Here is a 26,186-nt window from a genome sequence, read left to right on the forward strand (position 1 = left end):
TCTATGTGTTACTGTTCAGATTAGAGAGACCTAGGAATGAGGAAAGGTATCTTACTTAGTTCTGAGCTAAATAATTCAGCGGTCATTATTCAGCATCTTGCTGAAGTATACTTTTGCTGTATGCTTTGGTCTTCGCATAGATGATCAGTTATCTCTGGGTATGAAAATTAATGATGTTCGTTCTTCTGTTTTCCTTGACAGATTTCAGAACAGAAACAGAAGAAACTGCTTTACTTTATAGCGGCTGCATATCATCATGTCTCTGCAATTAAAATTCAAAGGGCCTATAGGATGCATCTCACCTTAAAGCTAGCACAAAACCATATCTCATCTGTTCTTATAATACAGGTTAGTCTAATTAAGGATGAATCCTTTTGTGTACCTATTTTGTCAGCTGAGCTGTAGCACTAAGGTACGGTAGTTCCTTCATACGTGAAAATAAAGCTAAAACACAGAGACTACAGTTTAGCAAGTAATGCTGCTTATAGCCAGCTAAATGTAATAAAGTGGATCTCAGTAGGCTCTGGAGGTTTCCAGAGTGGTCACTAGCTTAGTCCCATTGATGGAAGGAGTTCAGTATTAGATAAGTTGAGAGGTAATAGTAAACAATTAGATAAGCGTTTGGTAAGATTTGGCATACAGAACACTATTTCCCCTCCCTATAGAGGGGAAGAAACAGACCAGGGAAACAGGAAGTGGAATAGTGGTTCTTCCTAAAAGACAGCTGAGAAAAAAAAACAGAATTCCGTGCCTACCTGTTCCTAGCTGAGGAAGAGTTCTGCAGTTGAGTTGATTTTGCAGTCATTCATTACAGCCACTAGGCAGATCAGAGCTGAGTCATGGTGGTCAGGTGAATGCTAGGGATATTTAGTGCCTGTATGTCAAAACTCATGTTAAAATAGTGCTTTTTTTTTTTTTTTTTTTTTTTTTTTTTTTTTTTTTACCAATGCTTGTTTAGGAAGGGAAGTAAGAATTTAGGGAGAAGTCTTAAGTAAATAAATAGAAATCTACTTTAATTTAAACAGAGATGGTTTCGAGCAAAAATGCAACAGAAAAGATTTCTAAGAGATTATCAAAGAATCATTCAATTGCAACGTATGATTCGAGGCTGGCTAAATCGCAGAAATGATGCAGCAACCATAATCCAACGAAGCATACGAAGATTTCTTGCCTGCAGACGTAACAGAAAATTTGCCAATGGAATAATTAAATTTCAGGTAAATACCTGCTAAAACTGCAGTTTTCTCAGTTTTTGTTTCATGGGCTTTTGGAGAGAGGACAAATGTAAATGTTTACATTGGTCGTTGAATTTATCAGTTAAATTACAAGACAAGCCATTTTCAATTCAAAATTAAGCACAAACATGAAGTAATATTAAGCAGATACTGTTTTAGGTGACTTTTGGGAAGTGTGTGGGGATATGTATACATTCGTGTTTGTTTTGTTCTTTTGTTTTGCAAATGCGCTATTTGGGAAATTAAACACTGAATGTGATTATTGGGTACTTACTTAAAAATGAATAACTGAAGTGTTTAAATAGTTAATCAGACTTATATAATGTTGATTTAGAAAGCTAATGCAATTCTGTTCTATTGTCTCTTCTGTTCACAACTTTTTTGGGGGCTTTATGAAATTCCTTTTCTATAGGCATTGTGGAGAGGATATTCTTGGAGGAAGAGTAATGACACAGCAAAAACTAGAGCTTTAAGGCGCTGTTTGGAAAAGGCTAATGAAAAGAGCAAAGAAGAAGAAAAATTGTGCAACAGAACCGCAATTGCTATTGAACACCTTCTAAAATACAAACATCTTTCGTACGTTCTTGCAGCATTAAAGCATCTAGGTCAGTGTTTTATTTTAGTATGGAATCATATTATATCAAAAATATTTTTTACTTCTTTACAGGGTCTATTTAAATTTAAGAGGAAGATCTGTAATTTTGAAAATAAATTGCTTGAGCTTAAGGATCTTATTTAAATGTTCTATGTTATAGAGGTAGTTACCAGACTCTCCCCACTCTGTTGCGAAAATATGGTCCAGAGCAGAGCAATCTTCAGTATTTTTGTTCTGATTCGAAGTTGCAACCGGAGTGTTCCATGCATGGATGTGATCAGATACTCAATTCAAGTTCTACTTAATGTTTCAAAGGTAATGTTAATATTTTCTTTTGCAGGGCTATGAGCCGTAGGCTACTTTATTGCAGTTATTATTTATCCACAAAATTGCTGAATGAATTTAAACCAAATTGAACAATTTTGAAGAGCAAAAATAAATCTGAGTTTTAATTAGGTTATTTCTTAAGAAAATTAAATAATTACTACATTTGGTAAAAGAAAATGCTTCCATGGGCATAAAGTAGTGATTTTTTGTAACTGTTTACATTATTAGGATATCCCAAGTATTGTGTAGAAACGGGTAACTGTAGTAAAGAACTGTCAAAGTTCTTAAAGTAAAAACATATATGTTGAAGAAGATAGGATACTTTTCCAAATTCATGTCAGAGAATAGATCACTTCTTACAGAGCTGATCATTTTCATAAATACTTAAAGTTGTAGTAGTACTGTAGATATTGACTCTGGATTGATTGATCTAGAGTTCTTATTCTGAAATTTATAAAACTTGTTAACGTAATTTTTTGGTCTTATATCCAACTTACAGACATTTATATTCAAATACATTTTTCTTATTTCAGGAAAATAAGAAGAACATTCAGGCTACATCTGTTCCTATTTTTTTCTAAACCTATTGTAATTTGTTATTCTATTTTAAATGTAAAATCCATTTCTGGGGATTTTTAAATGAGGGTTGGGAGCAAAAGGGTAGCTTTTTGTAACCCATTACAATGGCATAACATGCAAAAGCGATTTTTACTACTTGGATGCCAGACAAGTGGCAAATTTGATCAAGGGAAGAATGTGGATATTGCTTTATCATCTAATCTGAAAGTTATGTTGAGGATCTGTCTATATAAGACTTCTTGTCTCTTTCTTGTACAACAGTATGAAAGAACTACTCAAGCAGTTTATGAAGTAGAAAATTCCATAGATACGTTACTAAACCTACTGCAAATGTACAGAGCAAAAGCTGGGGACAAAATTTCAGAGAAAGGAGGAAGTATTTTCACAAAGACTTGTTGTTTGTTGGCTATCCTTTCAAAGGACTCAAAAAGAGCTTTGGTAAGACTTAGTGTCTTGTTTTTAATAGTTTGATTTAATGGTATTTTGCTCTTCATTTATGTTTTGGTGTTGTGTTTTTTATTCTGTACTAATACCAATTACAGCTGTAATGTTAATTATAACTAAACTCTGTTGATGGGAAAATGCAGTTCCAGGATGGTGAAAACAGTTATTACTTAGAGTTTTGTATGCCCTCATTACTCAGAGCTAGTCAATATGTCACTGACTTTTTGATCCTGCAATCCTTGCAAGATTGTTATTGCAATCACTTTTTTTCCACGGTTTTTAATAGTTTCTGTAATCATAGAATGGCTTGGGTTGGAAAGGACCTTAAAGATCATTTAGTTCCAACCCCCCTGCCATAGACAGGGATGCCATCGTCTAGATCAAGTTGCTCAGGACCAAGTTACTTAGCACTGGATACAGTTTATTTGTTTTTTAATTAACTCTCCCCCTCCCCCCATTTCTGCAAGTTTACTTTTGCTTTTCAGATAAAGTTAAGATAAAAACAGGATAAAGTAAATAAAAGATAAGTCAATAAAAACAGGCAATATAATTGCAATATAATTGCTCATGACTTCGTGTTGATACATTCTATTGTAACAGAGACATAGCCTGTTTTTGAAAGACATTTCCTTTGCTCGTGCTTATTGATAGAATCTTCAACAAGGTTATCAGGATAATCTGGGTTCTATGCTACAAATAGGCATCATCTGTTTATCCATCAGGTAGGAGCACTTAAGTCATCCAGTCACCTCTGACAACTGTGTTAATCTTTCATTGATAGGAAGATGCACATAAACATTAATTTGTCTCTGTATCACTTGTTGCAGACATATGCCAGTGACATATTAAAATGGTTAAAGTGAGAAATTAGTAAAATATGACCTGCGCTTTTTTATTTTTCTGAGGTCTCAAGTGGCGTTACAGTGACATATTTTGATAGCAATAGATCACTGATTTGTAGTAGGTGTGCTGGTTTTGAAACAGTTTCACTGTACGTGTGGATAGAAGTTCAGCTTACAGTAAAAATGTCGAGTTTCCATTGAATAAAGTAGATTTCTTGATCTAAATTGATTTCAAGTTTGTAGTATTAATTATGTATTGTTTTCATCTTTTCTCAGGAAATCCGAAGCTTGCCAAGAGCTGTGGCTTGCATTCAAAGCCTCTATAAACTTACAGCTCATAAATGCAAAATGGATGCAGAGAGAACACTTGTGAAACAGAAGACAAACCCTTTAATTAATGGAACTTCCTTTATTCCAGTAATTCCTCTGAGGACGACAACAGTTTCAAGGTAAGAACTTAAAAATTAGTCTGCAGTTTTTGCAGCAGCAATATGCTATTTTAATAAACCACTATTATTTCAACAGAATTAAACCAGACTGGGTTTTGAGGAAGGATAACATTCAAGAAATTGTAGATCCTCTCCAAGCAATTCTGATGGTGATGGATACACTTGGCATTACCTGTTATGAAAATTAAATCAGTTATGAAAAGTAAATAAGATATATGAAAGCATTTTTGTACAGTATGTATGTGGGAGGCAGCAAAATTATTTTGAAATAAAATAAATGTGTTATCTACCCTTGAGATTGTTTTTTTTTTTTTTTTTTCAAATTGTATATTACTTTTTTGCAACTTTTTTGTATTGTATACAGCTTTTGAAATCCTATTTTGTTCTACTACCAAAAAGAATTGTACAATAAAATCATACATTCTTGACAATTTTCCTAGTGCAGTAATGCAATTGTTCTTATGCAACTGTAAGTCTTACCAATAGCAATGTATTCCTCATCTGATTAAAGTATTTCATAGTTGTTTGTGTGGGACAGTTATATTGGCTTGTCTGACATGGAGAGCTATAGATAAGAAGGACAAGTAGTCTGATTTTGAAACTGGCTAGTGATTCCAGGGGCTTGGGTTCACTTTCTAGTGAACTTTCAGAGGTCATGAGTGACCATGGGAACATTTTTTTAATGCTACAAGGTTATGATAGAACAAAGGGGTGTTATAAGGGCGAATTCAGGAACTCACCTGTTACTTTAAGAGGAGGTTTTTCTGGGAGTGCTTTCTTTCTTTGAAGCCAGCAATACATATAAGCATGCTTCTCATCCAGCTGAAGGGTATTCATCACAGCTGAAGAGTATTCATCACAGAATCTCCCTTAAATTGTGTTCTATTGTGCCTTGGATCTGTGTTTTCTTAGAGCAAATCTTCCCACAAGGTTTGGAGATTGTCTCCTAAGGGCAGAATTTGATGCTAAATCAACTTGTAGCCATAAGTCAATCTGTTCAGAGAATCATAGAATCATTAGGTCTGAAAAAGACCTCCAAGATCAGTTGGTCCAACGGTCCTCCTACCCCCGATATCACCCACTAAATCATGCACCTAAGCACCACATCCAACCTTTCCTTAAACACTCCCAATAAAATCATAGAATCATTAAGGTTGGAAAAGACCTCCAAGGTCATCTGGTCCAAACACCCTATTGTTAAGAAATTAATCTCACTTCCTTAGGGAATAATAAGGTTCTGTCTTTCTTTGGTTTAAAAAAAAAAAAAAAAAAAAAAGACCTTAAGGAGATAGCTGTATGCTACAGAATGTAAGGATAGGTAATAACAGTTCTCCTTAATGTAAGAGCCTCCAGAATGAATAATATAAAGGATAAAACAGAATGGTTATATGGGGAAAGAGAAAGTGTGGGGGGAGAAGGGGAGGTTTATTTATTTATTTTCCCTCTTATTGTAGCCAAGGTAAATATCCTGATAACAGAATGCCCTTTAGACTTCGAACTCAAGAGGTTTTGAGGGGAACAGTGTTCAGTTAGTTTAAGTTTGTGGCCTGTTTTCACTGTAAAATGATAAATTCTATCTTTGCTGATATAAAGCATGCCGAATGGAAGAAGAGTTCTGCAAGTCTGATTAGGGTATTTGGAGAATTAAATAAAAATAATGTTTTCAGCAAAGTAACTCGTGTTACAACATACTATGGACACTAGAGTATTTGTGAATACCTTTGAAAATTCAGTTAATAATTTACAGAAGCAATACTTGGAGTCTTCTCAGATGGTGAAAACCATTGATGGAGATGGCAATGAAGATGAGATTTAAAGGCTGTTTTTTCTTCCTAGTTATGATGAATTCAGGCAAACTCTTTGCAGAAGGTAAGAACACTGAATTCTGTTGTTAATAAGTATACATTGAGTTCAAAACATGCAGTTTAGCTGCCTTAAGTGCAGTGTCTTTCATATCTTTACCAAGAATAAACACTGCTTTTTAAATACAGTTTTGTGAGATGGCTGATGATTATGATTCAGTTGTTGCTTCTTATCGGATCTACAGATTCATGTCTAAGCTGTGAAGCTGTAAAATAGAAAGGTTCAGACTTTTTCAGAAAAGTTTTCTGTTTGAAACGTATTTGAGCCATTTTGAGGCACTTAAACAAATTGAATTTTACACCCCTAAGCATTATATATAATGACGTGTAATTGGAATGTCTTGTCTGACCACTGAGCAAAAGAGCAGAAGTTAAATAGAGCCTGAAGTAACTAGATTGGGGAAATGTTTCACATTTCTTATCCCTATTTGCAGTACCGTTTTAAATTCCTGGGTTTATATAGGTCGCATGCCACCTGAACTGCAACGTCGCAATGCTATAGGCTGTTCATTGGGGTACATCTCTATTAAGTAAAAGGATCTCTCTCTTTTTCATTTTCTTTTAAATCTACTAATATGTATTTCAGTCCAACGTATTTGTTGCTACTACTTCTGTCTTCACCAGTTTTGTTCTTATGCAAAGCGGTTGAAATTACACTGGTATGTTTTTGAAAGTCAAACAAAAGGTATGTAGGTAGCAACCACTTCTGACTTAAAACTGCTCTAAAATCTTAATAGACAAGTTTTTTGTTGTTGTTGTTGTTATTTTTTTTTTCTCATTTAATTTAGGTATGATGCAGTAGCAGTGTGGGGAAGGGAAATACAAGCAATGAGATTATCTGGGTAATTTATTAAAAAAATTCTGCAGCAAATTCTGGTGACTTGTTTGAGGAAAGGTGCAATAATTTATCAAGGTTCAAATTAGATTCTTCAAATTAGATTGCCTTACCATGCCATCGAGAGATTTTAAGACCCAAGGAATAATTGTAAAAGAAATCCAAACATAAATATTGTTTGTTCTTTTTGTTTGTTTCAGTTTTCCTCATTGAGTTACTCAAGTAACTCAATACCCTTCTTGTAATGAGAGGCCCAAAACTCAACACAGCAAAAGCCTTTGTTAGCTGATCTCGTAGAAATAATGGGATTGGTACAAAGATGAAATTCTTGTTCCTTTCCTAGGAGATATCCTAGAGTTTAAAATGCACTGGGGCCTCCCAGGTAAATGGCTTGTTAGCATGTCCCCCAGGCCTATGTTTGTTCAGGACTTTTTCCCTAGGTGAGTGCAAAGAAGGGGTAGCACTCAGGAGAAGTGAGTACATGGCCTAAATCTAGTTTTGAGGATATACCGATCTCAAGCTTCATCTGGGGATAGGAATGGGCTGCCAGTATTGCTGCTTCTGTAGCATTAGAATTGATACATACACTGTGGTAAATATTATAGCAACAGGTAGCATGGGAAATGTCTATTTTGTGAAGACCTTTAAGGAACGTTTATGCTGAGAAATTATGGGTTTGTTTAGAATGGTGCAACTGCATAATTCCTCTCTTTTATACACTTGTTGAAAGTAAAATCGCTTTTTTTGATCTGGATTTTCATTTTGGTGAGAAAACGAGGGGTAAGAAGCCATTCTAGATCAGTCAGAATCACCTGAACAATTGGCTTATGCACTGTATAGTAAAATGAATTGCTTTGCTTACTGTTTTGCTTAGTTGAGCAAACATTATGTATTTTTAGTTTTCAGATGTAAGAAATAAATGTCCTCCACCACCACTTCCTCCTTAGGCCTATGTCATCTCAGCTAGGAGAGTTCTTTTTTTTGTTTTTGTTTTCATACTGAAGCGTCACATTCAGCACTAATTTGAAATATTTTCTTATTACTGCTTTTTTCTTTCTTTTTTTTTTTTTTTTTTTTTCTTGTAATTATTTGCTGTTCTGCTTTTTGTTTGCTTAACCTCTATTTCTTCTTTTTATTTTTTTCCCTTACAACTGTTCTTTAACACCCTTCCATCAGCAAGTTTAATTCTTATATTACCTCCTGGCAGTTTGTCATGCTTATTCTTATTCAATTTGTCATTCTCATACCATGTGGCTATGGCATAGCAAAGTCTTGGCACTGTATTTTAGAGCATGCCTCAATACAGTTATTCAGTAGAGGGTGCCCTTATTTACATCTTCCAGGCTAAAAAGCATCAAATGTGTTCTGCATCAGTTTTGTACAGCTGACGTGAGCAAGTTTCATTCTGTAGGTGATATTTCTGTACACCTTAAAATCAAAAGCAGATATAATTCCGATATATATTAATTTCAGTGAGTCTTATAAAAACTTTCACGCTTAAGATGAGATTTAATAAATAAGTAAATAGAACAAGTATGGATACTTAGATGAATCATTTTTGATTTAATAATGACTGCCAAAGAAATTAGCTGTGACCTTGTTAGTATTCACAATTTCATTTATCTTGTTTGAAAGCCTGAATCAATCCAACTGACTTTAAACAAATTAATGCAAAAAAAATCTTGTATGGGATGAGGTTTTTAGTGAGAAATGTTTATCATCTCTTTGCAGATAAATTTTGTGATTTGCCACATATAGAAAATGGAAAGATTGCCCCATACTATTATAATTTCAAAGGTTACTATTTTCCTATGCGTAAAGACAAAAAAATTTCCTATTCTTGTGTTGCTGGTTATACAACTGAAACTGGGACTCAAGAAGGAAGAATAACTTGTACAGCAAAAGGATGGTCTCCAGTGCCACAGTGCTACAGTGAGTTAGCTTTATTAAGTTCGTTGTTGTTTCTAGTGGGAAACTTTTCTAGCTCAATTTCCTTAATCACAGAATCAGAATTTTCTAGGTTGGAAGAGACCTCAAGGTCATCGAGTCCAACCTCCAACCTAATGCTAACAGCCCTCCACTAAACCATATCCCTAAGCTCTACATCTAAACATCTTTTGAAGACTTCCAGGGATGGTGACTCCACCACTTCCCTGGGCAGCCTGTTCCAGTGCCTCACAACCCTTTCAGTGAAGAAGTTCTTCCTAACATCTAACCTAAAACTCCCCTGGCTCAACTTAAGCCCATTCCCCCTCGTCCTGTCACCAGGCACGTGGGAGAACAGGCCAACCCCCACCTCGCTACAGCCTCCCTTGAGGTACCTAAAAAGAGCGATAAAGCATACAGGGTCAGAAGCTGCAGAACAGAAGGGATAAAATGCGTGTTAGGACAAGGTTAAATACATTATGTATACAAACTACATTTTGATATATGGAATATTTTTACAATAATACATATGGTAAGAGCCCTTAAAATATATGCTTTTATAAGAGTTTCAAGAAAGTTGCCAGTCTACCTTATTTCTGGAAAATTAATTGACAGTTTTGTCCCTGATATGTATCTGAGCCTCCATAGCTCTAGATTCTTTGGTTCTCATGTTCCATGATATTAACATATGTTTGTATCTTATGATTGTGGCAGAGTTGCTTCAACAGATCAAGAAAATAAAATCAGATGGAGATAATTAAAAGCCCTTTTCCCGTGCTTATTGGAGAACAACACATTCCGTTAATTCTTTCTTCTAACCAAGCTATCTCTTTTCATTTAGAAAAATGTAAGAAGCCTCTTTTGGAAAATGGCTTTTTTTATGGTACAGAAATGTCCTTCAAAATACATGAGAAACTGCAGTACAAATGTAATCTAGGCTACCACACTCCAAATGGTGGTACCGAGGATACAGTACAATGTCAAGCGGATGGATGGTCCTCACAGCCAAGCTGTACTAAAAATTTTGGTAGGATTGTGCATTTCCCTCCTTACAATTTTTATATATATAAAATTCTGCTGTCCTTGCTGTGCCTGTGTTGTCAAATTGCCAATGTTATGACACTTGGATGCTCCTCAAGCAAGTTCTCAGCTGTACGTCGTGCAATTAAGTTCTCAGATTTCACACATTGGTTGTTTAGTCAATTGGCATAGATAAAGTTATATGTAGATGGATTCAATATAGATGAAATGATATTGTTTCAAATAAATCTATTTCCAACCAAACTTTGTTCCGAAACAAAGACTGGAGAACCTGTGTAAAATAATGCATTTTTAATTATTCATTACCTGCAAAGTCTTTTCCTCAGATATGATCACTTTTAACTAAAATTTTAGATGAGTAACTTTAAATGAAAAGAGCAATTAACATTATGTGTATGTTCTATTTAAGAGTCATGCCAAGTACCTGATTTACATCATGGCTATTACTTCACAACCCAGCAAGAGCTTCGAGTGAATGAAACACTGCTATATGAATGTGATGAGGGATATCACACTGCAGGAGGAAACACTACAGAAGAAGCAAGGTGCCTAGCACATGGGTGGTCCCTTACTCCAAACTGCACTAGTATGTAGTGGGCACGGAAATAATTCTGTTTGAAATGTGACTTATTCTACAACTGAATAAAAATTTACAAACAGGTTTATTTTTTAAACTGTTAAAGGTTTTTGTTTATTTGTTTGTTTGTTTTTAAGGAAGCCTTCTAGCCTCTATCAACTGTTTTTCCCTGCTTTGTGTTTTCTTCCTAGAAATAACTTGCCACCCTTTGAGTAGAATAGAACATGGAGGTTTCTATCCTGTGAAGAAAATCTATGAAGAGGGAGATGTTGTTCATTTTTTCTGTGAGGCAAATTATTCTTTCCGTGAATTTGACCTAATTCAATGTTATTATTTTGGATGGTATCCAGATCCTCCAGTGTGTGAAGGTAGCGTATTTTTACATTTGTAGTATATAGTCTTTCACTAGCACTTTCTTTCATGAAATGAAATGCTTTATGAATGCAAAATAAAAATATGCTTTTATACCAGTTGACAACCTAAATAGAAATGAAGAGTTAGCAGAAAAGCATGGAGCCAAAGTAGAAGGGAGGAGGCAATGATAACTGGAATTAGGCTGCTTCTGCCTGTTTTCAGTGGAATCTAAAAATAGAGCAGATACTGTTCTCTTCTCTTACTTCTCTGTGTGTTGTTTCCTGGAAAAGTACAAAGAAACAATTACAGGGAAGATGCTCAGCCCTTAAAATTCAAGGTAAACCATGTTGAGATTATGTGAAGGATTAATCAAGCATGTGTAGGAGCTTCATGAGGTGGAAACATACCTCTTGAGGTGTAAGAATTATTTTATTTATTTACAACTTTTTCCTAGTTTGTGTTATTCAGCACTTTTCAGAGTTTTGCAGCCTCACCAAACTGTATCTTTTGGATGGAATTAACTAGAAGGGTCATCCTGAGGAAAGAAACATGCTTTTGGCAATTATTATTGCTTCCATAGTCTTTGGGAGATACTGGAAATTCCTCCCCCCCCCAAAAAAAAACCAAAAAAAAAAAAAAAAGAAAAAGTCCTTTCAGAAGAATGAAAGGCCTAGTGATGCAGAACTGTGAGCTACAGCGTACAGCAGAAAACAGAGAAAATGAACTAGCTGAGAATTTTTAATATTACTGAAAGAACATACGCTGATGTTATGTTTCAAACCTCTTGCATGAAGAAATTCTTCCCGATATCCAATCTAAACCTCTTGTGCAACATGAGGGCATTGCCTCATGTTCTACCACTTCTGACCCAATAAAAGAAACTGATGCTTCCCTTGCTGCGACCTCCTTTCAGGTAGTTACAGAGAACAATGAGGTCTCCCCTCAGCTTTCTTTTCTCCAGACTAAACAGCCCCAGTTCCCTCAGCTGTTCCTCATATGTCTCACTTTCTAGTCCCTTCACCAGCTTGGTTGCTTTTCTTTGCACACACTCAAGTAACTCAGTACCCTTCTTGTAATGAGAGGCCCAAAACTCAACACAGCAAAAGCCTTTGTTAGCTGATCTCGTAGAAATAATGGGATTGGTACAAAGATGAAATTCTTGTTCCTTTCCTAGGAGATATCCTAGAGTTTAAAATGCACTGGGGCCTCCCAGGTAAATGGCTTGTTAGCATGTCCCCCAGGCCTATGTTTGTTCAGGACTTTTTCCCTAGGTGAGTGCAAAGAAGGGGTAGCACTCAGGAGAAGTGAGTACATGGCCTAAATCTAGTTTTGAGGATATACCGATCTCAAGCTTCATCTGGGGATAGGAATGGGCTGCCAGTATTGCTGCATCTGTAACATTAGAATTGATACATACACTGTGGTAAATATTATAGCAACAGGTAGCATGGGAAATGTCTATTTTGTGAAGACCTTTAAGGAACGTTTATGCTGAGAAATTATGGGTTTGTTTAGAATGGTGCAACTGCATAATTCCTCTCTTTTATACACTTGTTGAAAGTAAAATCACTGTTCTGTTCTGGATTTTCTTTCAGGGAGAAAATGAGGGGTAAGATGTTGCTCTGGATTAACCAGAAACATCACCTAAACAATTGGCTTATGCACTGTATAGTAAAATGAATTGTTTTGCTTACTGTTTTGCTTAGTGAGCAAACATTGTGTTCTTTAATTTTCAGATGTAAGAAATAAATGTCCTCCACCACCACTTCCTCCTCATGCCCATGTCACCACAGTTAGCAGAACATATCATAATGGTGACAAAGTTCGTATACAGTGTCAAAGTAAATTTGAAATAAGAGGATATGAGGAAATTCAGTGTGAAAAAGGAAAATGGACATCACCTCCTATTTGTATCGGTTAGTACTTCCAGCGCCAAAGCAGAAATGGATCTTCAAACAATGCCTTGATTTTCCTAATAGAGCCTCAGTTTAAATGTCTGCAAATCTGTTTGTTCTCCTTTGTTAAATAGGCGAGAGTTAAAATGCTATATTATTTTGCAGCCAATCAATCTTTCACAGATTAAGAGAAGGGGTGAGCTAGATGGATTGAACTGGAATCCATGTTGTATAGCTCTCCTTTAGAATACTGATTTCTATTACATCTTATAAAACATCAGTGTTTTGTGGTATTTGTGTGTGTGTGTGTATTTGAAAATGAATTATTTTTGAACAAGCTGATTCTAAGTTTCTGCTGTGGTTTTAGGATCTATAAATAAACAGGAATCTGAGCCAACATCACTTCAGCTAGATGCAGCAATAAGGACAAGCAAAACGTATCACAGTGAAGAAATGGGTAGGTGAACCTTGATTTATTTGTTAATTTAATAGAGAATGCAGTGATCACCAATAATGTTATAGGCATTTTTATGACTAACCTTACCACTTCTTTGCTATATCACAGTTCCTTACTCTTTAAAATGTTTGCATATGTTCTTTGTATAAGAAGCTGAGTGAATGATCATTGTCTTCTGTGACTGTAAACAACACTTATAAGTCTGTCCCGTATATGTAATTTTATTTAGCGTTAGCTAAATAAAATTTATTTAGTCTTAGCATTTACCTTCAGTCATTTTGTACCTTTTCTGTTGATAATCTCTGAACATGCAGATTCAAGAGTATTGGATCCTTTGTTTAGTAACTCACTGAGGTTTATTCTGAACTCCATATGGGTTTAACATTTCAAGCAACACATAAAGACAATCTCAGCACAGAAAAGCAACCAATCCATATTGACTGTAAACCAGCAGGAGTCAAGTGTGGACATAAGTGAGGAGTGTAGAAGGAACAGAAATAGTCTGAACATCAGTAAAATAAATCTAGAGCATCTGAAACTGAAACTTCTAAAAAGAAGTTCACTTATGTACACATTTTTGGTATGAAAATTTTGGACCAAAGTCAGTTGGAATGCTGATGCTTTCAGCAGCGTTAATATTATTTTAAAGATCTAATTGCATCTCTCCCTCCCTTGTATTAGAAATGCAGCAGAACTGTACCTCTCCACCGGTGATTAAAAATGGTGTTCTTCTAAGTCCTCTACTGCTGAGCTACAAAAATGGTTCTTCAGTAGAATATGGTTGCCAGCTTTACCATTTTTTGGATGGACCTAGCACTGTTTACTGCAAAGAAGGAAACTGGACAGAACAACCGACTTGCTTAGGTAAGGTTTGTGAGAAAAAAAGTGAAAAATTATGACATGTAATGTAGAAAGGAAAATCTGGAAAGGACCTCTACATAATCTTTTAATGACTCCCTCTTCTCTTTCATTTGAGCTAACAGATTTCAGAAACACACGGCTGAACCATTATCAACTATACCTAGCCCACTGCTGCTAAGTGTCTTCTGGCCTATTCTTAGTTCCTCTGTTTTCCTGAGTGAAGAGTTCTAGAACTCAGCTGGCCTCATTATTTTGGAACGTTTTCTAATTTCTTTATCTTCCACGTCCTCCATTCAGTGGATTTCTTCCTGTCTTTTGAAAGATGTTTAGAAGAAATGACTGCAGTCCTTGCCTAAATAGTTTTTTTGGTTAGGGTTAGCAAGTATTGTGACTTGGACTTTCATTTTTAAACTTTCAGCCTTTGTGTTTGTTGTGTCCTTGTATCCACCTCTTAATTCCTGATTTCCTAATTGTTCCATGATGCTCCTGTGTATGCTGCTTGAAACAACCTATAGATCTCCCACTAGGAGTTTACAAATGTAGGCAGGAATACTACTTCTGATGATTTACAAGAGTTCTTAGTTTATCCTTCTTTCCTTCCTCTAATTAAATGATTTCTACACCATGCTTTGCACATTCGTTAGATTGTGCAACAGGTAATCTCTCCTTGCCTTTCCTTCAGAAAATCATTAATAAGGGCCGCTGTCAAGTCTCTTGAGACTTGCAGGAATTTGTTTTTTCAACTGCCCCTTTGTCAGGCTTTATTGAAGTGGAGCAGTGGATTCAAAAGTTAGAGGTTAATTGTTGGACAGAAAGCTAGGTAACCCAATTTGATCCTGGCACTAAGAAGTCTGTCAGAAAGCAACCGAGATAATACTGACCTTGAAGAACCTGAAAAAGCCTAAAGAAAACCACAAACTTCAGGAAGAAAAAAAAAAAAAAAAAAAAAAAAGATGATGTTTAAATACTTTATACATATTGGCTACTGTATGTTTGCAAATATTTGTAGAATCCCGATTGTATCTGAAGTGTGATTTCTGAGCTTATTATTTTTGCATGTTCTTTTTGTTACTTCAGACTATTTCTTTGCTTCTGCTTTCTTTCTAAATGTGCTTTTAGTTCTATTTCTTGCATGATTCCAAAACAATTTATAAGTACTGTTTTAGATTTCTCCTTTTCAACTCCTGCAAAAGGCAGTTAAGAAATGACTTCATAGAATCATAGAATATCCAAGTTGGAAAGGACCCACAAGGATCATCTAGTCCAACGCCTGGGTCGCTAAAGGATCACCCAGAAAAATCAGATCATCTATCTGGGAGCATTGTCTAAAGTTGATTACTTTTATTGAACTATGCTTTTATTTCCTAGATCCATGCGTTCTTAATGCAACTGTTCTAAACAATAACAACCTAGAGTTAAAATGGAGACAGGAAGAATTAATGTTCCTACATGGTGACCTCATAGAGTTTGAATGTAAAGAGGGATATGATTTTCCCCAGACTACCCTTCCATCTCCTGGGAGGACGCAGTGTAACCATGGGAGACTGAAATACCCAAAATGTGTCGTTAAAGGTAAAGCAATATTTTGTCGCTTGTCCTTTTGAATTTATCAGTGTCGAGCCTATTTAGAAACATTTGCTCCAGCGGTGGAAGCCTGGAATTTATTGTCAATAAAAATCAATGTTTAGTGTCGGACGATACAGGTGCACACACATATCCCTAAGCAATACAGGTACAGTGATAAATATATGTGAGCATAGCAAAAACAATACAACTTCCTTGGATGGGAAGGCTGTAGAAGGGAGCAAGGAGCTGTTCTCCAAGCATGGGGAACTCAAAGCTCTGTAGAAAGACACCTGTAAACAATGAAATGCACGCAAGGGTTTTCTTGTGGTTAGAAGTAGATGGGAGGTTGCGTTCGGGTTTGAGACATAATGCAGTAGTAATGAGCAGACACTGAGAGCTGATAGTTACCTAGTGTTGGCAGTTTAAAGCTGCTGCTTTGTTAGTTTCTCATGTTGAACGTTTCTCAAAGATTTTTGACGTTATTGCAGCTCCGATGGAAAAATGTGACTCTCCACCTCCTATTGCAAATGGAGCTCTTAAACTCCCACCCCTGGCCCAGTATGAGAGTGGTTCTTCAGTTCAGTATAGTTGCTATGACTATCATTTCTTGCAAGGATCTGAGAGAATCTACTGTTCTGCAGGCCAGTGGACCTCACCACCAGTTTGTATAGGTAGGCATGAGAAGATACATAAGCTTTTATTTCTCCTACTCAGATGCTTTGCATTTGTAACTTGGGTGTTGTCAGCTGGAACATTAAGATCTTAACCTCATCTCTTTTTCATTTTGAGAGGACAGCTTTAACAGATGCAAGAGTAAGAGTTTTTGGCTTTTCTATTACATAAGTCTGACGTGCCTGCAGAGTCCAAAAGTACAGTGATGTCACATATAGTATATTAAGAGAATGGGGAATAATAGCCTGCATTCTCCGTGTCCATTGCAGTCACAATGACATGATTTCAAAAATAATTTATTGACACTGAATATGTCTCTATTCTTTAGAGCCATGCACTTTGTCAAAAAATGAAATGGAGAAAAATAATGTTCTGCTGGAAGGGTTTTATGAGAACCAAGTTTACTTCTACCATGGAGACTATGTTGGATTCTACTGCAAACAGAACCATTTTGGAGAAGAATCTGGTACAACTTTATTTCAAGTGCAGTGTAAGAGAGGCCAGCTAGCGTATCCAAGATGTGTCGAAAGAGGAAAAAAAGTGTGAACTTCAGGAAATTTCATAGGAAAGGTATGTTGTTTATCTGGTATTAAAAGATGCATGAATACTGCTTCATATTTCAAGATGACTGCAGTCAACTTTCAGAAATGGGTGTTCAGTGGCACAGTTGTCTCTGAGCCAAAGTGGGATGGAAGCGGGGAAGTGGTATGTGGCACGAGGACTGGGAAAGCACCAGAACAATGCAATGTTGACACACTATGTGTGGAAATTTTAGGAAGTAGTAGTTCTTTGAGGCTTATAATGCTAAACTTGAGAATGCATAACAATCTGGAGAACTTGAGCAAGGGACAAGAAAAGGAGAGAGCATTTTAAGAGAATGTCTGTAAAGGATGAAAATATTTAAAATATAGAAATATGTGAGTTCCACTCAGTAGTTAATTATTAATCTTAAATGAAAAGTGAAGCAAACAGTTGTATTTGCTATTTGAGAACATTCCAGCTATTCAAATGATCTGCTGTAACTACTTAGTAGGATTGCTTTGACACTTGCACGTTTGTACTCCTGGGACTCTGGCCTGTGAGAATGTAGCACGGCTGCAGATCCAAGGAAAATTCAGGAAGACAGAACATGCTTGCCTCACGTCAATTTTGTAAAATAAACACAAAAATGCACAGTGATCTCCTGTCACTCTGTGTCTGAGAAGAGTCTCTTTCCCTTTCTCTGTACTCTCCCAACAGGAAGCCAAAACCAGAAGGAAGGTCTCCTCCCAGCTTTGTCATCTTAAACATTCAGCAAAGAAAGGGGGGTTTGGTTTGTTTGTGAAAGGCACGATAAGAATAACTATTTTGTGTTTCTGTTAGTGCCTTTCCTCACATAGCAGAGCCTTCTAATAGCATCAGAATTGCCATGTATCTCAGTTCTGTTATTTCATGGCAAAGGTGCTAGTTCGGGAGCAGGCAGATGACACGATGATGTTTCTTCACTGAGTTTGGCACATGCAAATGTTTTCAAGATTGCTCTTGTATTTGTTAACTTTTCTGCTTGTATAACAACCTCGTGTTTATGCAAGATTTCTGCCAACTTCAGCAAAAAGCCATTTGGATATATTTATAGACTGTCATTTCTGTACTCCAGTTAAGTTCTTGCCTCCTCCTTTGAGGAACTCTGAATGAAGCAAGTGAATATTTGGGAAATATCAGAAGACTCTTCTCCTTAATGAGCAGACCAACTGGAAAAGGAGGGAAAAGGATTCAAGTCTGTCTCTGGAATATTTCTTGAGAGTAACATTTGAAGTGATTTCCCACATTTGAAGAGATGGTGATTTGCTTTCTGAAGTCATGATACAGAATTGATGGGTTTTAGAAGTCAGTCAGTTCTCATGGGCCTTGGATGATTACAGGATAGTAATTTCCATGGCTTGGACAGAACAGGAGGATAGTATTTTCTACTCTGACCTTTCTGTTCCACAGTACATGCAGAACTAAGACCCCACTCCACCAATCTTGCATCAAAGCGACACCTTGGCCCCATGAGAACAGCCACTCCAGCCCATTGTCAGGTGCTGGATTCTGGCTGCTCCTGCACGTAGTGGGCTCAGGCTCCTCCGTGGTGTTGGACATCTGTACATGGAGTTCCTCTTCCTCTGTCCTATTGATTCTACTGTACACTGTCAGCATAAGCTGCTAGAGACCTTTTTAATCACGTAGACTCTAACCACTTGGTTTTATGCGTATGTGAGTCCAGTTAAAGATTGTCACCAGAATCCCTACAACCCTCTGGTCTCCCCACCCCAGTGCTTTACAGAAATTGTGAAGTTGGAGGCTAGCAAATGTGTTTTTGTTAGGCTCTCAAGGTTTCAGTAAGGTTGTTGATAAATTTTTGGCTCCACATATAAGGTAGTTCTTGCCCAAAAGAAAATTTTACGTGACGACATTAGAAAAACAAGATGTGTTTTATAAACACACCGGGAGTCTTTGCTGGTGTGTTTCATGTGTGCTGTGTCATGTTCAGTCTGAAAGGTTTTGTGAGAAATTACTGAAGAATTTTTGCAACAATCACTTGTTTTATATCTCTGCGGAATGACTACTGTGTCACAAGAAAATTAGGGGAGGAGTTTTCAAGGGCAACCCTCGGAAAGGTGGGAGTTGAATAGAAGTATATGCAATTTGGAGTAGGGGAAACAGCAAGTCTTTTGCAGAGGACATCTTCAATTTCTAAAGTGTGGAAATGACACTGCTGCGCCTCACCACAGGGTTTCTGCTGTGGATGTGTTGTGCTACACATAAAGGTAAGTCTTTAAATGGAATTCCATGCTTTAACCGATGTGTAGGGACCGGTGACAATCAAGAATAAGGAACTGAAAAATAAATTATTTGTCACTTTTAATGGAACCTGTTTCAGAAGTTCTAAATAAAAATTATATTTTAGAATGTGATGCTTGAAAATACTTGCCTTTTTTTTTTTTTTTTTTTTTTTTTTTTTTTGTCTGAGTTCTCTTCTTTGCTTTGTGCCTGAAATTAATGGCTCACATGGCAAACCTGACTTATAACTAGACATAACCCCCTCAACATACATGCATATAAATTTCTTTGTATTTCAGGTGAACTGCTGTTATTCTGAAAACATGCTATTTAAATGCAGAATTCTGATTTGATTTTAAAATATTGCACAACTCTTAGGGTATTTTGTCATTTCAGTAAGTTCTGTGACGAATGCAGCCTGAAGAAGCTCTTCATTGAATATGTACCTTTACTAAAATGACTGGTTTTAAACTCTATTATTGATCCATTTCATAGTCTTCAGCATATCAAAACTCTTCTCCCTCCACACAGGCACATCTTAGAAGTGCTTTCCATGCACATAGCATATACTTTGAAAGAACGATCCAAGTTCTTTCACTTCAAAGTGATGGAACTAATTTTGGTAATTTGAGACAAACTGATTTGATCAAGGAACTAAAGACAATTGAGCATCATGGCTGTAAGTGTAAATCACTAGTTTAGTATAACACTGGAAAACAAGAGCCGTAATCTGAGAAATTCAGAAGTTTATTCATCTGTTCAGTTCAAGTGTTTTTACTTTAGTAACTCCATCTTATGGGAAGACTGTAAAAATAGTATAGAGGCACAAAATTTCTTAGAGCAAAGAGATTTATTAGTACAGTCTATTCCCAAATGCAGGGATGCAGGTTATCTGAATATTATTCAACTCCCGTGTAGCACCATTCTTTGGAGATTTGATTACCCTGCGGTATCTATCAGATGAGAAGAAATTTTAGATATTTTCTGGTGGAACAACATGCAAACACCCACTTGTCATTCATTTTGAAGAAATTGGATGTTGGAATAAATCAGGATATAAACAGCAGCGTGCAGCCAAATAACAGAAACCTGTGCACAGCTTCTGCAGGAGCAGCATGTGAAGACCAACCTCTCATTGAGTTTGGCAAAATTGTTAGTGGCGTTAAATCCGAATATGAGGAAAATGACAGAGTGCAATACACATGCGACCCTGGATATGCTTTATCAGGATCAGAATGGGTAACATGCCATGGAAAATTCTGGATGCCTGGACCACCTCAGTGTTTGGGTAAGGGTAATTGTTTTTGCTGTTTGACTTGGCAACGGTGGACATTTCTCATTCTCTTGCACCATGTACCATTACCATGTACTGTGGTAACTCCCTTGTCCTGCAGCTGTCTGTGAGCCTTATTTCAGTTGCATTGAATGTCTGTGGTAAACAGACAGCAGGAAGAGTCCTGCAGGTGCTCCCATTTTCACTCATCTGTTTCAGGATACTTCTTCTTGGAGTCTTACTTTTTTGGACCCTGCAGCAGTCCAAAAGAGAGGTTTCATCTCACTTGATCTATGTATGTTATCTAGTGGCTGCGTGGTTAGTTAAATTCCCCTAGACAGCGGTATGTGCTGATGCTATAAAAGGCATCTTTTTTGGTGGGAACAATACAGTCATTCTATGTGCATCGCATTACCCAAAGTTTCAAGTTTGCATATCTTTTCAGAAAGACCATGTGGAAGTATTCCAGCAGTGGCCAATGCTGCATTTGAAGGCAGGAGCAAGGAGAAGTATGAGCCTGGTGAAACAGTTCGCTACCAGTGTCATGAAGGATTTCAGGTCACTGGTCCCCCTGAAATTTTTTGCAGAAGGGGAAATTGGTCAACACCACCAATCTGTGAAGGTATAGGTTGTACTTCTAAGTAGTCTATGATCCTTCTTAGTCTTCCAGGAACAGTAGTTAATGTAACGCCAACCGACAGTTTTCTCTCTGCTTTCTTCCAAGTCTCTCGAAGTACTGCATACATGGTCTTCTGAAGAATTTGTGGCTAGGCCTCTTTTGCAACTAAACTTGGATGTTTTTCTTTTTAATCTTCTTTCAGAGAAGGATAGAAAATGTGGCCCACCTCCAGATATTGAATACGGAGACACCCTTTCCTTCCCATTACCAGAATATGACCATGGAAAAACTGTGAAATACAAATGCCCAAGTTTTTACATCCTGAAAGGACCTGAGCAAATCACCTGCATTTATGGGCAGTGGACAAATCCCCCAGTTTGCTTGGGTAGGTGGAAGCTGGTGCTGCGTGGCCCAGAGCTGTGTGAGCTGCTCGTTGTCTTTTTCTCAGGCCCTGTGTGCGCTGCATTTTTGTAGCAGCACTTGTGCTGGGGCTGCGATGCTGACAGGGCAGAAGAGCAGCTGGTGCTTCTCCTGTGCAGAAGGAATTTCCTCTGGAGGTCAGCTCCTGTAGCTGCCTCTGCTGCCTGCTGTCCCTCCCTGCCCCCAGTCACCAGCAGATCCAGGAGAGTTTTTTGGTCTGAGTGCAAGGAAATCCAGGGCCACGAGGGAATGAATTTGAGAAGTGCTGGGACGAGGGCAAGGAGAGAGCCCAAAAAAGACACAGGGAAATTCATTGCTGCCTTCTGGGTGCCCCCAGCCCAGGCTGTGCTTCCCCCTTGCCCTGTGAGACTGTCAGAGGGCAAAGGCCTCTCCACAGCGGTGTGTGGCGACTCAGCCATCATTGTTTTTCCATTTTGCTTTGTTGGATGCATGATGTGTCTGCATGAACTTATGACATTCTTCTCTTGCCTTTTCCAAGCGGCTTGTACGACATCTGAAGAAGATATGGACAGAAACAACATTGAGCTGAAATGGAGTGGAGAAGGAAAGCTGTATTTAAAATCTGGCGATTTTGTTGAATTTGATTGTAAAATAGGATACGTGCAGGACCCAGCATCTTCCCCCTTCAGAGTGCAGTGCATGGACGGGACATTAGAATACCCACGGTGCAAGCCAGGAAGTAAGTCACCTCCACTCTGTCACTGCTTGGCCGCTGCCTTGGTGCATTTTTAGTGCAGAAGCTGAGAGGAAAGCCCCTAGCAAGTGTGCCTGGGGAAGAAATAATGGGGTTGCTGGGGCTTATCTGGGTTACTGATGCTGGGCCTGCCCATCTGCTTCCAGGCAGGACGGAAGGGCTGGTAAGTTCTCTGCAAGTGGCTTCTCTGAAATAAGAAGGTGCCATTTCCCTGACTGTGGCAGGGCTGAAGAGAAGGAGACCATTTCCTTGCAGGCTCTCCCAGGCCTGCCTGTTCAGGCAGGGCTTTGTCCCAGCGATCTTCTCTCCTGCTTCTCTCTTGCAGCCACAGCTGTGCCCCCTTTGCACCCGTGGCTTTCCCAGCTCCTCTCTGGTTGTGCCCTGCTCTGGTGTGTGTGGAGGCAGGGGTCAATGCCCATTGCACGCCTTCACAGGCTTCTCCAGCAGGAAACCTGTGCTTGCCTCCTCCTACAATTTCCCCAAGCTACAATTACTGCGACATTGCTGAAGGGTATGAAATGGGCTTTTGCATTTCATCATTGGCACTGTGCATTGATACAGGTGTGGTCAGATGCAGCAGGGATGCAGCACAGGAGAATAAGTAGTTTCAGTCACTCAGCAGGTACCAACAGGTTCAGAGGATCAGTTGGCAATACGAGGTCTACAGGCAACTGATGAAAGTACTTTCTGTTGTGGTGGTGGCTGTTCTTTTCTTTTTCTATTGTTTTTCTCGTCTTTTTTTTTTTTTTTTTTTTTTTCTTCCCAAGGGAACTGTAGTTTGAGTGAGACGGCTATGGACTGGAACAAGATTAAACTAAGACACTTGAGGAGAAGATCTAACATATATCGCTCTAAGGAGACTATTTCATTTACATGCTATTTTTGGTTCCGGAAAGTCTCAAACCCAGAGGATTTTGAGGCACAGTGCCACGATGGAGTGATTAACTACCCGCGATGTGAATGTAAGTGCTCTGTGTGGAGGGCACAGTGCTCTGTAGAATTGTGGACAAGAAGGGAGGGTCAGCTTTAGGGGCCTTCACTTAACCCTCTACCAGTTTGTGACTGTCGTGGGGCTGCTCCTGTTCCAAGGGGCCTGGGGAATCAAACTGAAGCAATGGGAATGCTAGGCAATTTTGCTGTCCACTGCTCTCAAGAATCATGGCTATGTGCCAGCCTTGGTGTTCATTCCTTTTCCACTTCCTCTCTTTACACTGCAGGGATTTTTGGATAAATGGAAAGGACATGAAGGAGCCCAGCTGGAGAAATGAAAGACCGTTGATCAACCCAGTGATTTGAGCTCAATTTTCCTTGGAGTTTGATGTTTCATTGTGCTGTGTTTGCAGCTTAGCCAATGTTCTCTGTTGGAATTTGCCTTTTTTGTTTGTTTGTTTTATTTGAATTTTTGTATGATTGTTTTTACACTTAACCATTTTTGTAAGAGTATTTACATTTTATCCATTGAAATGACTGTACTTCCTTCTTACTTTTGTTCTGTATTGATCTCACTGTTATTTTATTAACATTTGCATCCTGAAGTAGGCTGGCTTTGATGGCATATTAAGACATCAATTAAAGTGTGCAGCTAATTTGCTGATCAGCAAGTAGTGTGTGTGTGGTCTCGTGTGCTCCTAGCTTCTGCTCCATGTGCTTGCCTGGGAGTTTAGCCTGGGGTCATGGCAGAGATGAGTGTCCTCACAGCCTCATCATGATGTGAAGGTGAGTGCTCTCCTTTAAATAAGGAGACTTCAGCCTCTGTGATATTTGGAGGAGAGAGTTATCAAGTGTGGACATAGGTGAGGTGTGTAGAAGGCACAGAAATAGTCTGAACATCAGTAAAATAAATCTAGAGCATCTGAAACTGAAACTTCTAAATAGAAGTTCACTTACATGCACTTTTATGGTATGAAATTTTTGGACCAAAGTCTGTTGCTATGCTGATGCTTTCAACAGTGTTAATATTATTTTAAAGATCTAAATGCATCTCTCCCTTCCTTGTATTAGAAATGCAGCAGAGCTGTACCTCTCCACCAGTGATTAAAAACGTGTTCTTCTTAGCCCTCTATTTCAGGGGAAAAAAAAAAAAAAAGTGTGTAAATACTTTCCACAGTGACAAAACATAGGGGGGGGGGGGGAAGCAACGGATTGCCAAAACACTTCATTAGGTTAATAGCTTAAATTTCCTATGTATGATCTCCCACTGTCACTGAAGGGCTTGCCAAGAGTGACAGGTCTGTTTGGATGGATTAATATTCCATAATTATTTCATAAACTTTTCAAGATACAATAAACAAGTTCTGTTCTTCTTCAGTGGTATACCCTAGCTGCTGTATGTTTGCAAATATTTGTAGAATCCTGACTGTATCTGAAGTAAGTTTTCTGAGCTTTACCATTTTTTGGATGGACCTAGCACTGTTTACTGCAAAGAAGGAAACTGGACAGAACAACCGACTTGCTTAGGTAAGGTTTGTGAGAAAAAAAGTGAAAAACTGTGACATGTAATGTAGAAAGAAAAATCTGGAAAGGACCTCTAGATAATCTTTTATTGACTCCCTCTTCTCTTTCATTTGAGCTAACAGATTTCAGAAACACACGGCTGAACCATTATCAACTATACCTAGCCCACTGCTGCTAAGTGTCTTCTGGCCTATTCTTAGTTCCTCTGTTTTCCTGAGTGAAGAGTTCTAGAACTCAGCTGGCCTCATTATTTTGGAACGTTTTCTAATTTCTTTATCTTCCACGTCCTCCATTCAGTGGATTTCTTCCTGTCTTTTGAAAGATGTTTAGAAGAAATGACTGCAGTCCTTGCCTAAATAGTTTTTTTGGTTAGGGTTAGCAAGTATTGTGATTTGGACTTTCATTTTTAAACTTTCAGCCTTTGTGTTTGTTGTGTCCTTGTATCCACCTCTTAATTCCTGATTTCCTAAGTGTTCCATGATGCTCCCATGTATGCTGCTCGAAACAACCTATAGATCTCCCACTAGGAGTTTACAAATGTAGGCAGGAATACTACTTCTGATGATTTACAAGAGTTCTTAGTTTATCCTTCTTTCCTTCCTCTAATTAAATGATTTCTATACCATGCTTTGCACATTAGTTAGATTGTGCAACAGGTAATCTCTCCTTGAATTTCCTTCATAAAATCATTAATAAGGGCCTCTGTCAAGCACTGATTCTCTTGAGACTTGCAGGAATTTGTTTTTTCAACTGTCCCTTTGTCAGGCTTTATTGAAGTGGAGCAGTGGATTCAAAAGTTAGAGGTTAATTGTTGGACAGAAAGCTAGGTTACCCAATTTGATCCTAGCACTAAGAAGTCTGTCAGAAAGCAACCGAAGTAATACTGACCTTGAAGAACCTGAAAAAGCCTAAAGAAAACCACAAACTTCAGGAAGAAAAAAAAAAAAAAAAGGCAATAAAAAAAAAAGGAAAATGTTTAAATACTTTATATATTGACAAAACATGGGGGGAAAGAGGGAGGAAGCAAATGAATTGTCAAAACACTTTGTTAAGTTAATAGCTTAAATTTTCTGTTTCTTCTGTTCTGTTCTTCAGTCGTATATCCTGGCTGTTGTATGTTTGCAAATATTTGTAGAATCCCGATTGTATCTGAAGTGTGATTTCTGAGCTTATTATTTTTGCATGTTCTTTTTGTTACTTCAGACTATTTCTTTGCTTCTGCTTTCTTTCTAAATGTGCTTTTAGTTCTATTTCTTGCATGATTCCAAAACAATTTATAAGTACTGTTTTAGATTTCTCCTGTTCAACTCCTGCAAAAGGCAGTTAAGAAATCACTTCATAGAATCATAGAATATCCAAGTTGGAAAGGACCCACAAGGATCATCT

General features: G+C 37.7%; 3 protein-coding genes across 5 annotated transcripts in view; all 3 read left to right on the forward strand.

Annotated features, from left to right (window-relative positions):
- The window catches only part of ASPM (assembly factor for spindle microtubules), a 28,168-nt gene extending 23,160 nt beyond the window's left edge, over positions 1–5,008 (forward strand). The window contains exons 19-25 of the mRNA XM_082765963.1: positions 202–348; positions 1,026–1,217; positions 1,648–1,840; positions 1,991–2,145; positions 2,998–3,174; positions 4,299–4,471; positions 4,548–5,008. Coding sequence (XP_082622089.1) covers positions 202–348; positions 1,026–1,217; positions 1,648–1,840; positions 1,991–2,145; positions 2,998–3,174; positions 4,299–4,471; positions 4,548–4,659 — 1,149 coding nt within the window. The 3' untranslated portion in view covers positions 4,660–5,008. The remainder of the gene's footprint in view (positions 1–201; positions 349–1,025; positions 1,218–1,647; positions 1,841–1,990; positions 2,146–2,997; positions 3,175–4,298; positions 4,472–4,547) is intronic.
- Positions 5,009–6,024: 1,016 nt separating this feature from the next.
- Positions 6,025–18,933, forward strand: LOC309880630 (coagulation factor XIII B chain-like). Of its 3 annotated transcripts, XM_082765751.1 has the most exons (13): positions 6,025–6,340; positions 6,920–7,018; positions 8,900–9,100; positions 9,936–10,121; positions 10,545–10,721; positions 10,904–11,080; positions 12,803–12,982; positions 13,329–13,418; positions 14,100–14,282; positions 15,648–15,851; positions 16,334–16,516; positions 16,846–17,087; positions 18,154–18,933. In XM_082765751.1, exons 1-12 carry the CDS (start codon positions 6,259–6,261, stop codon positions 17,061–17,063), a joined length of 1,980 nt encoding a protein of 659 aa, XP_082621877.1. In that variant the 5' UTR covers positions 6,025–6,258; the 3' UTR covers positions 17,064–17,087; positions 18,154–18,933. The 3 variants fall into 3 exon arrangements, with proteins under 3 accessions (XP_082621877.1, XP_082621878.1, XP_082621879.1); XM_082765752.1 differs by lacking the exon at positions 6,920–7,018; XM_082765753.1 differs by lacking the exons at positions 6,920–7,018; positions 8,900–9,100.
- Positions 18,934–19,120: 187 nt separating this feature from the next.
- On the forward strand, positions 19,121–23,940 carry LOC309880631 (complement factor H-related protein 1-like). The gene is made up of 7 exons (XM_082765754.1): positions 19,121–19,306; positions 20,419–20,607; positions 21,038–21,214; positions 21,414–21,596; positions 22,131–22,331; positions 23,114–23,308; positions 23,564–23,940. Exons 1-7 carry the CDS (start codon positions 19,246–19,248, stop codon positions 23,575–23,577), a joined length of 1,020 nt encoding a protein of 339 aa, XP_082621880.1. The 5' UTR covers positions 19,121–19,245; the 3' UTR covers positions 23,578–23,940.
- Positions 23,941–26,186: the final 2,246 nt, after the last annotated feature.

Source organism: Aythya marila (genome assembly GCF_965140915.1).
Source record: "Aythya marila genome assembly, chromosome: 8".
NCBI classification, from domain to species: Eukaryota; Metazoa; Chordata; class Aves; order Anseriformes; family Anatidae; genus Aythya; species Aythya marila.

Bases quoted from the DNA above. Each gene is read 5' to 3' on its own strand.
- LOC309880630 (XM_082765751.1), top strand. From the start codon at position 6,259: ATGGAGATGGCAATGAAGATGAGATTTAAAGGCTGTTTTTTCTTCCTA. The intron at 10,722-10,903 runs GTATGTAGTGGG...TTTTCTTCCTAG, and splicing joins CCTTACTCCAAACTGCACTA to AAATAACTTGCCACCCTTTG. The intron at 15,852-16,333 runs GTAAAGCAATAT...ACGTTATTGCAG, and splicing joins CCCAAAATGTGTCGTTAAAG to CTCCGATGGAAAAATGTGAC.
- LOC309880631 (XM_082765754.1), top strand. From the start codon at position 19,246: ATGACACTGCTGCGCCTCACCACAGGGTTTCTGCTGTGGATGTGTTGT. The intron at 19,307-20,418 runs GTAAGTCTTTAA...ACCTGTGCACAG, and splicing joins GTGTTGTGCTACACATAAAG to CTTCTGCAGGAGCAGCATGT. The intron at 22,332-23,113 runs GTAAGTCACCTC...TTTCTTCCCAAG, and splicing joins CCCACGGTGCAAGCCAGGAA to GGAACTGTAGTTTGAGTGAG.